The 12,122-nt window shown below is 36.1% G+C and overlaps 1 protein-coding gene across 1 annotated transcript in view; it reads left to right on the forward strand.

The window, feature by feature from the left end:
* Nucleotides 1–12,122, forward strand: part of LOC145987658 (uncharacterized) — a 90,442-nt gene that overhangs the window by 22,710 nt on the left and 55,610 nt on the right. The window contains exons 9-12 of the mRNA XM_083122170.1: nt 1,332–1,406; nt 3,359–3,412; nt 5,891–5,965; nt 7,607–7,654. Of these exons, the coding sequence (XP_082978296.1) occupies nt 1,332–1,406; nt 3,359–3,412; nt 5,891–5,965; nt 7,607–7,654 (252 nt within the window). The remainder of the gene's footprint in view (nt 1–1,331; nt 1,407–3,358; nt 3,413–5,890; nt 5,966–7,606; nt 7,655–12,122) is intronic.

A 12,122-nucleotide genomic window follows, 5' to 3' on the forward strand; every position in this document is an offset into this window, starting at 1 on the left:
ACGATGCCAGGGATCCCGGGTTCGAATCCTGGCCTGGGCATGGATGTTTGAAAGTGTCCATTCATCAATTTCATCATATCATCACTCATCCCCATCTTCGCAAATTAGCCAAAAGTGGCACAAAAAGTGAAATACAATAAAGCAAATCAATCAATCAAGCAATTCGTGAAACTTAAAATTGTTGTTTTAAAATTTACCTGTAGGAGTTTATAACAATTATAATTTCCTTTAAATATCAATACTCGCTTACATGTGTTGCAAGATAAATATTAGTTTCTACTAGCAGTGTCTTTGCCTTCTTTCTTTTTGACTTGTCTACATTATCTGAAGGATTAAGCAACAATTTTAAATGTCGATGTTACTCGTAAGTGTAAATCTGCTCATTTTGGTGATAGTGTTTTAAATCATAAAACCTTTGCCATGCAAGGGTTTGGGTGCATGACAACTATTTGTAATATTGTTGAGGAAGTTTGCACCCTTAATTTTTGGCGAAAAGTATTGGAAATTAAAGATAGGCTATTAGGCTAAATCATCGAAGATCTTAGGAATTACTATAACAATACATGCAAACAGTGTTTGCATTATAATATCTTAATGACTGTTTACTTTTCCAAAATACAGAAGCTAAACAAAACGAAAAATAAAATACCTGGCACCTCGGCCGCTTTCGGCATTCTCCGAACAGTTGCTGCCATCTGTTGAGTGTTCTTTCGGAAGGGCATGTGCTCTGATTCCCAGTTTTCCCTCTTGCTTTTTTCGGCTTCTTCCGTCGAGCTAGATAGAACATGGGAAGAATACAGCAGAGGGAGTTCACTGCGCCAGAAGTGCCCCGGGCTATCCGTGCCTAACCTGGTGAGCTTTTCTTGTCAACTGTAGGGGAATATTGGGAAATTTTAAGCATTGTGAACACATTATGAACAAAAATAGCTGCTTTGTAAAATAAGTGTATTGAACTGTAGTGTTTTTTTTTTTTTTGCAGAAAAGAAAACAAATTGAAAATTTTCTGTTTTTGGTTGAGGGTTCGTGTGTTCTGTGAACCCCCTTCAGGCGACACCTCTGGAAACATTGGAAACAAAAATGTCTGTCTCGCTGTTGTGTATCAAGATTATACATGAACAGTCATCGTAGTGTTTACAAGCCTGCCATATCTCCAACACATCTCCCTAAGTCGTCCCTTACTTACTGAATCAGATTAAGGATAAGTTCAATGCTATCATCCATAAGAATGAATTTTTGCTATGACTTTTCACTGTTTCATTTATTATCATCCTTTAATATTGAGCACCAGTGCTATTAGCATTGTTGTACTGGTAACTTAAAACATTTTCCAGGAAAGCCTTGCAGAGAGACTTGATTCATGTACATCTATTGATGTGGACCAACAAGACAGGATGTCATCACCAACAGTAAGTTATTTACTAAATGCTGAAAAATATATGAAGATAGTATATTTGTAGTGTTTATAAGCAATGATGTATTGTGCATATTCAGAAATTTCTATTATGAGTATTTCTTTCATTGTAATCTACTTTATGTAAAGAAAAACCTGCATGTGGGAATGCCATATCTGTATTTCTTGCTGGTAATGGTTCAAATGAAATTTCAAAAAGAATGATTATTGATATTGCATATATATATGTAGAAAATGTATTTGTGTGGGTGTATGAATAACATGCATATTCAATTGTAGATAAAAAATGGCAGAAATATATTATAGACTTGTGTATAATATGCACTAAATTGTGGCTATTGCTATATTGTAAACTTGTGTGCCTTCTGTAGTAATTAATTATATTTTAACTGTAACGTGCCATATAACAGTTGGGCTGAAAAGTTCATAGGCTGACTCATAGATGGCGTTACTAGAATTAAATCCATGTGATTTTTACTTAGTACTAACCTTCTAAAGATACGTGTATAAATTTCACAGCTGCCGGATAATTAGTTCATGAGATATAGCATTGTGAGTGAAGCAGCTTTTGTTATTGTGAAAAAATGGATAAAAAAGAATTTCGTGTGTTAATAAAGCATTGCTTTTTGGCTAAAAAAAATACTGTTGAAGCCAAGGCTTGGCTTGATAAACATTATTCGGACTCTGCACCAGGAAAATCAACCGTTGATAAGTGGTTTGCTAAATTTAAACGAGGCGAAATGAGCATCGAAGACGATGCACGCAGTGGACACCCCAAAGAGGCTGTTACCGACGAAAACATCAAAAAAGTCCACAAAATAATTTTAAATGATCGTAAAGTGAAGTTGATCGAGATAGCTGAGACTTTAAAAATATCAAAGGAACGTGTTGGACATATAGTGCATGAATATTTGAACATGCGAAAGCTGTGTGCAAAATGGGTGCCGCGCGTGCTCACAATCGATCAAAAGCAACAACGTTTTGATGATTCGGAGCAATGTTTAGCGATATTCAACCGTAATAAACACGAATTTTTCCTTCGATATATTACAATGGATGAAACATGGCTCCATAACTACACTCCAGAATCCAATCGACAGTCAGCCGAGTGGACTGCACGTGATGAACCGAATCCAAACCGTGGAAAGACGCAACAGTCGGCTGGCAAAGTTATGGCATCAGTATTCTGGGATGCGCATGGTATTATATTCATCGATTACCTCAAAAAGGGCCAGACCATCAACAGCGATTATTACATAGCGTTGTTGGAGCATTTAAAGGATGAAATCACGAAAAAACGGCCCCATTTGAAGAAGAAAAAAGTGCTGTTTCATCAAGACAATGCACCGTGTCACAAATCAATGAAAACGATGGCAAAATTATATGAATTAGACTACGAATTGCTTCCCTATCCACCATATTCTCCAGATCTGGCCCCAGTGACTTTTTCATGTTTGCAGACCTTAAAAGAATGCTCGCTGGAAAGAAATTTAGCATTGATGAAGAGGTAATCGCCGAAACTGAGGCCTATTTTGAGGCTAAAGAGAAATCGAACTATAAAAATGGCATCGAAAAATTGTATGACCGCTATAATCGTTGTATCGCCCTCGAAGGCAACTATATTGAATAATAAAATCGAATTTTGTCAAAAAAATATTTTTTACTATGTTAGCCTACGAACTTTTCAGCCCAATTGTTATATATATATTTTTTTTTTCTTCAGAAATTATTTAGAGTATATGTTTTGTTTTCTTGATACTGTAGCATGTTGACAGCCTTTGGGATGATGGACCTCATTCAAAATGTTGTCGAGAAGTAAGATGAAACAAATTGAAACGTGTCTGACATGTTTGGATTTATTTTAGCCTATAAATATTTAAATGGGTGTTTTTCATGAATATGCTCAGTAACTTAAATTACTGTTTCTACTGTATTTCTTTATTGCAGGGAAGTATTGAAGAAAGCCTTGAATCAGATTCATCAGTTGAATCAGCACCTGAAGTAAGTTATCAATTTATTCTGTATTTTTTTTCTTTGCTTAATGTAAACCTGATATCAGGTTATATTATATATGCTTATATTACTTCACAAGGAAGCTATACTCTGTCCAGGGAATCTGTAGAGCAAGGCTGTGCATAGCAGTAGAGAAGGGGATAAAATGAGTGGGTAGAGCAAAGCATTATCTGCTACTGCTTAAGGTTACTATAGTTGCTGCAGCCACATTTTTCTCTTCATGTACTCACTTTCTCTCTCACGTGCTCATTGGTCGAGCCCTCTCAATTGATTGATTTAAAATTTTTATGTGCTTCGGTATGTATGCCCTTTTGCACCCTTCTAAGTTGAGCCCTCTTGTTTTGTTTTTGTTCACTTGCTCCAAAGATTCCTGGGATAGAGTATAGTTGACATGCTTGTGTTGAATTAATTGTGAATGCAGCCTTGGATTGCTTTGCACTAACAGAATATTACTAGATAAATTATAAAACATGGAAATCTGAATGGTAAGTCTATCATGCTTTATCATGCATTGCATCATGCCATGAGATGTGGAACTGAGCCAATTTTGCTTTGGGGATTATGGAGGTGATGTGATCAGCAACACACTCCCTTCACCTTTTTGCCTCGTGGTTGCCCCAGATAATCATTGATTAGAGGCTAAGTGATCCCCAGAACGGCTTAATTCAGTGACTTTGTTGGAAATATTCCCACCCTGGTAATAAAAACCCAATATTCCGTGCACAGTCGGATGTCCTCCTGTCCAATTGAATCACTGTAACTTTTTAAAACAAGTAAGGTTGCACATTAAGGGGAGTATCTGTAAATAAATTTCTCTCCATGCACACAAACTAATTATATATGACCAATGGAAAGAGGGTTTTCCACCAGAATGAAACAATAAAGTTGACACATTTTAAATTTGATTTGTGACTTATTTTACACTAAACCTTTTAAAACTTCACTTGAAAATTAATTAACTTGAAAAGGGGTATTTCATCGATAACATTAATATAAGAATCGAACATGAAATTATTTCATGTTGAGGGGTATAAACAACGCTGTTGGTAATATAAAACGTAAATGAGTTGCTAAAGATATATCCACGAAACTTACTTGTAAATGTTCTATCCACTTGAACTCGATGCTTCACTGCTAGGTGGACTTCCGGTTCCTGTTGTTGTTTCCTCGACTATCGCTAGGGGTGCTGGTGTAGCCATTTTGTCTGCTGCACGTGATGGGTTTGAGCTGTTGTAATAGCGGGAGCCAAACATGATGAGCCTGACTGCTGTCGATATTCAGCTCATGCGGAAAGTGCATAATTGCATGCGTCTCTTTGATTTTGGTGTTGATTAGGGTGTGTGATGTGTGCCTAACTGAAACTTTTTGGACCCTGTGTTTATTGAACTTGAGGTGCCTTGCTAGCCTGGTTAGGAAGTTAATGGTTGATAACTTCCTAGATCTAACCATCAAAAGGAGGGACAACAAATTCACCACCACGGTCTATAGAAAACCAGGGGGAGAGAACCAGTATATCCACTCCCTTTCCAACCACCCACCCCAGCATAAAGCCAATGTATGGCTTAACTTCTACAGAAGAGCTTTCTCGCACTGCTCAAGTGAAGAAGATTTGAAGGAAGAAGTTACCATAGTGACGGACATAGGACTTCAAAATGGATACACAGTACATCAACTCTCTACATGGTGCAGGAAAGCAGAAATGCAAGTATGGAGTAGGTTTTACTCCACCCAGCCAGCATGATAAAGCTAAATGGATTGCCTTCCCTTACCACCAGACTACATCCAAGTGCCTAGCCAAGACCTTGAGACAATATGACATAAAACTCGCACACAAACCAACAAACAAAATAGCCAGTTCCCTAAGCAAACACAAGAGATTATTCCTTTCCCCACTAGATAACCCAGGTGTATATGACACCCAGTGTGAGTGAAACTCACACTACATTGGCAGATCCATCAGATCTGTCAACGAGTGTATACAACAGCATTTAGCGGATGCAAAAAAATCCTAACCCACTACCTGGCTAGCAAGGCACCTCAAGTTCAATAAACACAGGATCCAAAAAGTTTCAGTTAGGCACACATCACACACCCTAATCGAAACCAAAAACAAAGGGACGCATGCAATTATGCACTTTCTGCACGAGCTGAATATCGACTACGGTCAGGCTCATCATGTTTGGCTCCCTCTATTACAACAGCTCAAACGCGCAGCAGAGGAAATGGCTACACCAGCACCCCTAGTGGTAGTTGAGGAAACAACAACAGGAACCGGAAGTCAACCTATCAGTGAAGCATCGAGTTTCCAAGTGGATGGTGGCAGAGGCCACCGAAATTAATAGAACATTACAAGTTAATTTCGCGGATATATCTTTAGTAACTCGTTTACGTCTTATATGAAGTTATTGTTTTATATATATTTATTATATGAAAGTACACAAATGATGAATGACATTGTATTTTCAGAAACAAATAACAACTGGACATGTATTACATACTGCTGCTACTTTTGGTACCCTTGGAATGTTCCAGAAGCCTCTAGTAAGTGTTTGTTAGATGACTGTTCAAAATTTTGCAAACCTAGAGTTTGAAGATAAAGTTTCTTCATGTTGTCCATTTGTATTTGTTTATCTGATAAGTAAGGTAAATGTTTATAAGAGTGATATAACATGTTGAAGATATGAATGAAAAATGAAATATTTTCAATTTGGTTCCTAACTGAATCTGTCAAATCAAAAATTTTGTTGACTGTGCAATTATGAATCTTAAAACATTGTGGAAATTAAGGATGGACCCATATGAAATTTTTGCCTACATTGATAAACTACCAATACAAAAATTACTAATACTGATAACCAGTATTCTACCAATGCAATATAAAGCTGTAAATCTTTCTTAAAGAACTTGATTGTTTTTTGTTTTTTTTAAATCTTCTTACTTAATATAAACGTATGTAATAGGTGACTGCAATGGGTTTTTTCTTTGAACATTTACTTTACAAAACCAGGACATTAGATTTCTATGTATATATTGATAAAATTCATAACGAGATGGCAGAATTTTGTATTAAATTAGAGAGTATTAATACATGTATCAGATCAGTAAATATATTGGTAATTTTACCAATAGATTGATACATTGATGTGTCTATATCAGCCAATACCAATTGAATACAATTAATTTATCCCATCCACAATGATAATTTTGAATGCAATCTTGAACCTTATTATCAGGCATTGGGAAATTTCCTTCACATTTTTTTCAATCAATTTTATACTTTGCTTCTACTATGGGTATAAATTAATACATGATAAAATTCAATAGAGGGCAGCTAGTTTAGTAAAATAACAAAAATACGAATCCAGTATAGAACAACCACAAAGAATGTCTAGATCTGATTTGTATCAAAGACCAGCAAAGAACCAGTCAATTTATGTCCCCATCACATAAAACAATTAGGTGTGATCTATCAACAGATTTTTGGAACATGCTGATAAGATGGTTTTACCTTCATTTATTTTGTTCCTTGTTACTTCATCATAAGAGTGTAGAAATGTAAGTATTTTTTCTTCTTTTTTTCTCAAATACTCGTACATTAGTTTTGGCATCTTACCTCTTGCAATTAGTGACTAAGTTCTCATTTTTAGCATCAGTATTTTTTTTAAATTGTGGTGTTCTCTCCCAAGAACTTGAAGAAAATGTACTGTCTCCCTCTGAAAAAGAATTGGGAATACTGTAACAACCCCAATTCCTGTTCCTCTGCCCATTTGTGTTCTTACACTCTCCTTGATGAATACAGTACCAGATTGGTCAAATTATCTGCAAATTTAGCCATATGCTGATATTAATTGATCAGCTGCCAGTACACTACCAATTTTTCTGTCATATCCCTGTAAAATACATATCACTAGCTGAATGCTGATTTGTCGTATCTCTACTTTTCATCGGAAATCAGTTGATGATTACCATGTTCCGTAAATGTTGATGAATCCACATTCAGAAGCAACATATCTGGATGTCAACTAGTGTGAATTATTGACAATGATAAAATGTTTGCGCAAATCAGCTCTCGTTAAAAGTTAGTGCAAATGGACATACGAAAACACAGTATTCAGCCAGCGATATTTATAACAAACTGCATGATTTTGCACATACAAAGTACTTTTTCTTTCTTCTTTTTAGAAGATTGCAGAGAGAAAAGTGAAAGACATTCAACCCATATCACTTTCTGTAAGTATTTATCCTTTAATTAATTGGTGTTATTTCTATAATGTAGTATTTACTTTGTTCATATTTCAATTTGCCTATTACATGGCCAGTGTTCTTTCTAATTTCTTTATTGCCAAATGAATTCAGTTCCTGGTCTTTGCTCTCAAAACTTGGAAGCCTATTTGAAAATTATATGGCCAATATCTGGTGAGAACTTTATGATTTTTTTAAATATGAATTTTCCACATTTTTGTAATTTTTGTAATTAGCTATAGCAGGTGTTTCTATGAATGTATGTTTAGTAAATGATGCCTCTCGAGATTGAAGCCAGTGCTTTGTTTCTCTTTTAGTCCACTGTATGCTCAGTATTTTAATATTTGCACACTACTAATATACTGCATACCATAGGTACCAACTTTGGGGAGCACTCTTGTACCCCCCTCAATATTCACTCCGAGTTGAGAATTTTATTTTATATGGATATGAAGAAATACAGTATATATGTAAAACATTGGTAGACTTTCCTTCTTTTAAATGTCTATTCATGTATTAGATAATCTCAGCGAGGCTAAGCATACTAAAGGTTAATTGGAATAAAATAGAACATGAGGCAGGCAAGACCAACTAAAGAAATTAAGTGGATTCTTCTTTTTCAAAAAGCTTATTTCTTTATTGTTGCACCTGTGTTTGTAACTAATTAGGTGGGTAGTTAAATAATATTACAAGGGGAAAGTCGTGAACTGAGGCCGTGGGATCAAAATTAAACATACCCAAACCCAACAATTACAAAAGTCATTTTGTTTGAAGCTAATGACGTGTTTTTACACAGTCGCCTCAGTCTCGTAAGAGAACCACAAATTGGGACAACCTAATTGATTAAACGAAAAGGAATACCACCAGTATTAATGCAAAGAGATGCTATTTTCTCAAAAAGGCACTTTAATCTAGAACCGAAGTTGAGGGTTCGTTCCGTGTCCAAATACGTACAATTCTAATTACCCAAGTTTGATCAAGAGTATATTTTCTAGGACAAATAGGTAACACAATTTATGATTTGCGACACGTGGTCAAGTTTATTATAATAGTCCCACAACAAAGAATGACTATTGTTTTCCCAACATCAAATACAACAATATAACAATTAGACGATTCAGCGTCCATTCAATAGTTCAACCTTCCACGGAATTATAACAATAGATTAGATCAATCTCTTAAAATTACTTCAAAGTGAAATGGCATCAATGTGTTCCATATTAAACCAATGCTAATTTGACAAATTAGATTATCAGCGATTCCTATAAAACTGTTTCTTCTTATAAACTATGAAGACCTAATCATGAATCTTTGGCCTTTAAACGACATTACACAAATCTCAATTCTTTGGTGCTCTTACTAGGTATTTTTCTAAGGTACATTGCATATCAATTTCTTCCCAATACATCGGCGTGAAATTACGTAAGTGCATTTAAATTCCTTTTACTGACTCGTAGTGAACATGTTTCCTTGATAATTATAAAGTGTAACACTACGATAATGCTGTACACATGTAGTTCGCCAAATTAGGCATAAGTGGGCAAGAAGGGGAGCAGAACGTCGCACTTCGTCACTCTGGGTCAATCGTGACGTTCGTCTTGACAGTTGCGAAGAGAAAAATGTAAGCCTTTCGTTTACACTCTGCAATATTTCCTGATAATTCACATGTACTAAGAGAACACAAAATATCATCAGCGACATTTTATAAATGGAGAAATAATCCACCATGACTATGTACATTCCATGATGACACTTCATTATTCACTACCAACTACCACAAAAAGTACATACCTCAGCGACAAGTCATCCGACTGTGTGGTTCCTTGAACAATCGTAACATCAAAAGTCAATCATCCTCTCCCTAAGCATTGTTATGACCAAACACGTCCCTTCTCAAAACGACGTCCATACATTGCAGCAGTGAAGAAAAAGGTGAATAGTTCAAACTTGCAATTGTTCCAACGTCAGCATTCTAACCAGACTTCACACGATGTAACTTCCTGAACGACAGTTTGTATCCTTCCCTCGAACATCGTCAATTATGCTCGCCTCTTGCGTAGCCAACTTCGAGAAAAAAAAGGAATCAAAATGGGCAACAGTCAAACACTTTGTATAGTCCCAGTACCACGTTGATTCCCTCTCAACAGCAACAACTCTCTCGGGTATTCTTCACCATACAGTTTCGAAAGAACTTCTTTTGCTGTGATCCGAGAGTGGGAGTTAAAGGTAGGCACTGTTCTCGAAGGTCGAACAAGAGGAGGAGGAGGAAGTATATCATGACCAACGTGTCCTGAGTTCTTTTGAGTCGAGGCTGTTTCCCAAAACTGCTGCTTCTGTCTATGCATAATCGTGGAAACAAGTGATGAAGCTGAGGGCCTCTAGCGGCAATTCAGATAACTAGAAACTTTACAAAAGACTGACGCAATGCGTACCAAAGTAATGAGGAAAACTGTGAGGTTTTTCTACGTGATAATATAACGTAATGCTTTTATTATTAATCCACGTAGAAAAATGTCACATGTTCTAGCATATGGATGTATTTCAATCTACGCAATGTGTTAAATATTATTTTATTTGCCTTTATGTACATATAAATGTTTGTCCATCTTGTTTCCCTTTCCTTCCCTCCCCTTCCCTATGAGAAAGTTGGTGCCACAGTTGTAAACCATATTAAAGTACAGTAAGTTAAGGGCATGCGAGACAGTTTCCACAGGGCTCTTCCCCCTGTAGCAGTGTTGCCAAATTAGCTCTCTTGGAGCCAGATCTGGGTCTCTAGTGCACTCATTTGGCTGTGAACTGGTGCGCCTGCCCCTATGCTCCACTATGATGCCCCACTGGTTCTGGCCCACATAAACCACCTTTTGCCATGATTATACATTTTGCACATGACGTGATATTGTTATATTCGCTGCATCACCCAACTCCCTTACATCCCCAGCTACTTTTTTATAGCACCGAGTTGATGTGAAATTGACGTAATATTGATATCGGGGAATCTTTTATTTTCAATTTCATATGACCATCGGTGGATTATTAAGATCTGTGATGCCGCCGGATCTAGATGGTGAAAACTAAGCATAAATTATCATGAATTTAGAGTTAATGGTAATAGTAGTGCCCCACCCCTTTGACAACTAACATTATCCTAGGAAGCACTTTATCCAGCCTTCGTAAATCTAGCTCCTTCAAAGTCTGTTTTAACTCCATTTAAGCATTTAAGGTGAAATTTAGCTCATTTATGCACATCAGGTTTGGCAACACTGCCAGGATGGTCATAGGAGGCAATGAGAAATGCATTGGCCTTATGGGGGTATTATTTGTTTTGTTCTCTTGGGAATATCAAACTTCCGATGGAATAGAAAAAAATATCAATGGGAAGAAGGCTGTTTGAAGATTCATTTTACCAGCGGAAAAGTCGAAACTTCCATTTGATTAGCCGTAACTTGATGTTGAAGTTGATTCCCCATAAGGAATACATGGGATTCTGAAAATTCTTATTCATCATATTTTTCAAACATCATGTCCAGCTTAATAATCAACATAAGAAAACACTTCCACTTGCAACATGGAGAGAAATTCATACCGTTGGATACACCCAGGGTTTTTTTTAGTAGCAGTGCCCATTCTGATGATATTGAAATAAATGCACAATTGGTACGTAACTAACTCCTCCCCTTAATACAATAAAATAATCAGATAGAAGCTTACTACATAATGCCTAAAAACATGAAAAGGTGGGGTATTTGCATGGTGAAAATTAATGGGGAGCAATGAAAATGCATTACTTAAAAATATTGAAAATAAATGCAGAAATTATTCTGCAGGTCATACATAATTGAATACTACTATTCATGAATGAAAATGCATTATTTAAAAATATTGAAAATAAATGCAGAAATTATTCTGCAGGTCATACATAATTGAATACTACTATTCATTAGACACTCTCTAAGTGTTATGAACTTACCAATAATCAAACCAGAACCTTTGAATTTGAGATTATACGTTGAGGTATTGAACGCACTTGGCTACTAAGAGTGGTTAAAGTGGATACCGTTCATAGTATTGAGCTCGGTAACATTCATTCATTCATTGTTCTCTGCCTTTAAATGCAGATTGTGTGCTTATATGCATTTGATTCACTTCTTCTTCCCTAGACACTTTGTTTATTAACCATTCCTTCCAGTGCAGGCCAGCGTTCCAGCCAATTCCTTTTCCTATACATGATCACTTTCTGCATTTCCCTTCTTTCTCCAACTTTATCCAAGACAGTTTCATTTCTTACTTTGTCCATTTCACACACTCCATTCTTTTCACATGCATAATTGTCTAAAATGTACAAAATCATAGTGTATATTCAGAAGTAATGAAGATTTTTCTCAAGAATTTTTTCTGCATAAAAATCACATTTGTATTTACGCACAGATGCTGCTGCTAAAAGTTCTTCATTCTTGTC

Source organism: Lepisma saccharinum, chromosome 5 (genome assembly GCF_977018435.1).
Source record: "Lepisma saccharinum chromosome 5, izLepSacc3.1, whole genome shotgun sequence".
Classification (NCBI taxonomy): Eukaryota; Metazoa; Arthropoda; class Insecta; order Zygentoma; family Lepismatidae; genus Lepisma; species Lepisma saccharinum.